Genomic DNA, 4,324 nt, shown 5'->3' on the forward strand with positions numbered 1-4,324 from the left:
CGCCGCCGCCGGGAGAGGAGGGAGGAAAGCAGCTTCCCCGCAGCAGCGGCAGCAACATCCTGGCGAGGAGGGACAGGAAGCGGCGCGCGGGCGTGGTGAGGCGCGCGGGCGCCCCCTGTAGCGCGGCGGACCGAACTCTGCGGTCGCCTTCTGTTTCTCCTCTTTCCCATTGGTTATGGCCCGTGTCAGTTTGTTTTCCTCTTTCACGCGCTTTGCAGCCCGCTTCCATCTCTTTACTGTCTGTGTGGTCGTTTATCTTTGACTTCTACCATGTCCTTCTTTTTCCCACCTCCAACTTACGAACTTGCTCTGCACAGTCCTCAAACACTATGCACACTGTGCTAGCCATCTCTCTACAAAGTTAACTGTTGTACTCTCAAAGTGCTTCTCCAATGTCACTGCCATGGACTTAACATGTAGCTGGGCTCAGAAGTCCCTTAGGTCAGACCTTAGTCACACCTAGCAGGCTACCGGTTCTTGTCTATACTGGCTCTCACGCATAAACACCACTTCTTACTACTTGAATCTCTCAACCCCCGGATGGGAGGTGACACTTCTTTGTCTTTCCCTATCCTGCTTATCTTCAGTGTTCCACAGGAAACAAGCTAGACAGATTATTTTTTAACCCTGATGGCTGCTTCACTCAAGGAAGTCCAGAAATTTTTATTTCTTTTGGCCGTAAATGCCATGCTTCTTTTGGGAAGTGAGCGAGCTCAAACAGTGGTAAGAGATTGAAACTCTAAAAGTTGAGTATGAACTCTGTTAGTATTTCCATTTCTATTCGAAAGAATAATGGGTCCAGAAAACCACTGCTCCAATTCCTTGCCCAGAGGTTTGTTTAACAGATTCCTCAGGTTTATTTAACAGATTCCTCAGTGTGAACTTGATCGCTTCAGTACACGGGGTTCTAAATCCGATATGAGCTGGCAGGTTTGCTAGAATGATCACGTTAAACCTCTGCTCTTCCTCTGAGCTTTATTTAGAACTATGCACTCTACAAACCTAATTTGTGAAAAATTAGCATTGCCCACAAAATAAATGGAGTACGTTTATGTTTATAATAGAATTTCCCAAAGGCAATCACAACAAGAGTCTTCTCAGTGATTTTTAAAATTTACTGCTGCCCAGTCAATTCTGCATATTTAAAATATGATTTAATCTTTATTATGAGTATTTTCAACACAGACCCATCACTTACAATCATCTATTTGGGCCAATCAGAGACCCTGTCTGAACTGTGGGTTTCCCTTTCGTTCAATAGAAACAGGAGTATTGGCCCTTCTAATTTAGTGATGTTTGAAAAAAAAAAATCAATTAACAGTCTACCGAAATCCATGTAAACCCTAAAAAACTATGTAAATGTGCTTTAAGAAATTAAGGAAATTAAGTTCTGCACAACTCTTCAGTAATACTTCAAAACTGCAAAGGCTTATCTCAAGTTTTTAATGAAGTCTATTCATTAATAAGAGTCCTGGTTTGGCGCTGTGGGTTAATGCGCTAAACTGCAAAGTCAGTTTGAACTGCATGGTCGGTGGTTCAAGCTCACCAGTCGCTCCTAGGAAACCCTCTAGAGGGTCGCTGTAGGTCAACTTAATTAATTCTTTAATTAAGTCCACTGCTTGTCTGTCCCAACAGGCAGATGAATATGGCATGGTTAATTGAGCTGAAGACCATCTTGCCAAAACTAAACTGTCTTCTCCTAAAGCAGATTGGTCACTGTAGTTTCTGCTTACATTAATGGGTCAAATAACAGAGGTTCAAGTGATACCTGGGGAAGGGTTCAGTCAAAGTGCATTCAATTGATTATCTATGTCAACCAATAGTGCACTCAGAATTTGGAGCTGAGCCTGATCAATAGTACATTTTTGGTCAATATTTGCTTAATGAATGAATGACATTTTCATAGATATCCGTATTAATGAAGTTGGCTCCTTGAGCTCTGTTCTAAACCTAGATTGTGAAATAAATGGGACACCCACCTTCCAAGTTGTGTGGTTCTATTTGTTTGCTTTTAAGAATTCCTTCCCTCTTCCCCTCTACTCCCCGTCTAGGCTAGTTGATAAGAAAGCCCAGCTACTTCCTCCTTTGGCACAGGCAGAAAATTCAAACCATGCAAGCCCCTTGTCATGTTCAGGAAACTTCACCCAGTCTCACCCCTTAATCACAATAAAACCCAAGCCAGACACTGGTTCTCACTGCCTTCAACCATTTTCAAGCCTGCTCTCCCCAGAAAGCCTTAAATATTAAGGCACAAAACTATTGATTCCCTTTTGGTGCATGTGAGGCATCATCAGAATTGATATTCAAACCGAGTTTTTTTTTTTTTTTTTTTTTGGGGGGGGGGTCCATCTATTTCTGCAGCATGGCCACAACAACTGTGATTGGTCACTGATCATGATGCCTACCTATTATTTGTGTTTTCTCTGGGGACTGAAGAGCTTAGCAGCAAAGTTTGTACTCTACACAATTATTCACAATTGCTACATTATTGTAACTGAAATTTGAACCATGTTGTTTGGGAATCAGTGTGGTAGTGATATTTCTACCTATCAAAATCATGCAACTCAAGGATTGCCTGTAATTGAAACACTTTCATTACAATTTCAATGGAATTAGATTGCATTGGATTGAGTGATACATACAAAGTGAAGACTGTAGATATAGAGCAGTAAGCAGATCTCAAGTCTTGCTCCTGCCAAGATGCATTTTAGCCATTCTCATTACACATCCTCATGAGAGATATGCAGTGTTTGGTGTGACTGATACTGCTCTAGTTATAGCTTAACCTCCTTTTGTCTCCTGCAGGAAAGCACAGAAGAATGTAAGTGAGCAACTAAAACAATCACTCCTTTATTTTCTTCTGCTAACAGACTGATTTTTGTGCAGGTATCCACACGGATCATAAAGTCATGTGATTCATTAGGCCCAATGAGTAAATGTTGGTTTGTCTGAAATAATGTATTCTCTTTTCCAGTGAGTAGCTCACGAAATGACATATGACTAAACCCTGGTCAATGAGAAACCATACGAATCTTTGAGAGGGTATATGTTTCTGGTAAAAGTTTCTTAGCTCTTAAAAAAAGGGACCCAAGGAAAACAGTTTCTTTTCTGCTTCTGGACCTTTGTGTGAAGATGTAATGTGTGGAATTGCAGTTGCCATCTTGCAACCTGTGGCGTATTATAGGTGACAGTGGTGGGTGGTGGGTGTGGTGGTTGTATGCTGTAGAGACAGTTCCAACTCATAGAACCTGTATAGGGTTTCCGAGGCTGTAAATCTTTACAGGAGAACTTCTCATCTTTCTCTAGTGGAACAGAGTAGGAAGATAAAGAAAAAAAAATCCTAGGACTTGAATGTGTTTGTGAAATCACAGAATAGACAAGTCATGGAGATGCCCTACCTAGAGAAATCTCAACAAGTAAGATAATAAATTCTCTTTTTCAAACATTTTGAGTTAGCTTTTTTCATTCCTTGGAACTGAAAGAATCCTAACAAATATAGGAATTCATCTTAACAAATATGGTGACATTATAGAGATGAATTTGAATCATCTCTAAATATGTAAAAAAAAAAAAATTGCCTTTAAAAAAAAACTGTTGTAAATAAATACACACACACACACAGCATTTGCAAATTCAACATTTTTCAGGTGTACATCTTAGTAATATAAATTGCATTAATCATGTTGTGAAACAATTACCCTGAAGTGATACCAAATTTCCCATCATAATAAATAGGAACCCACTGTTTCCTAACAATGGCTCCCATCTTCTGCTCCCTCCCACCTTTGTAGCCACCAATAAGCTTTGGTTTCTATATATTTGCCTATTTTTGTTATTTTATGGTAAGTGAGATTGTATAATATTTGTCCTTCTTTGACTGACTTCACTCAGCAGAATCTCTTCCAGTTTCATATATATTGTACCGTGTATCAAGACTTCATTTCTCCTACTGGATGAGTAATAGTCCGTGTATGCTTGTGCTATATCTGCTGATGAACATGTAGGTTGTTTCCAAATTTGACTATTATGAATACTGCTACAATGAACATTGATGCACACATATCTGTCTGTGTTGTTATTTTTAAGTACCTTGTATGTGGAATTTCTGGATCATATGTTGTTGTTGTTGTCAGGTGCCATCGAGTCGGAACCGACTCATAGCGACCCCATGCACAGCAGAACGAAACAGTGCTTGATCCTGGGCCAACCTCACCACCGCTACCACCGCTGCCACCCCCGAATCCATCAATGATGCCACCTGGCCGATCCATCTCATTGGGGGTCTTCCTCTTTTTCTCTGACCCTCCACCCTACCCAGCATGAC

At 40.6% G+C, this 4,324-nt stretch overlaps 1 protein-coding gene and 1 pseudogene across 1 annotated transcript in view; one reads left to right on the forward strand and one right to left on the reverse strand.

The window, feature by feature from the left end:
• The window catches only part of LOC102835844 (ras-related protein Rab-12-like), a 57,298-nt gene extending 57,069 nt beyond the window's left edge, over positions 1-229 (reverse strand). The window contains exon 1 of the mRNA XM_006868713.1: positions 4-229. Within this exon, the coding sequence (XP_006868775.1) occupies positions 4-229 (226 nt within the window). The remainder of the gene's footprint in view (positions 1-3) is intronic.
• A 401-nt stretch (positions 230-630) lies between these two features.
• Positions 631-4,324, forward strand: part of LOC102836218 — a 23,952-nt pseudogene continuing 20,258 nt past the window's right edge.

Source organism: Chrysochloris asiatica, unplaced genomic scaffold, assembly GCF_000296735.1.
Source record: "Chrysochloris asiatica unplaced genomic scaffold, ChrAsi1.0 scaffold00122, whole genome shotgun sequence".
In the NCBI taxonomy this organism is placed as follows: domain Eukaryota; kingdom Metazoa; phylum Chordata; class Mammalia; order Afrosoricida; family Chrysochloridae; genus Chrysochloris; species Chrysochloris asiatica.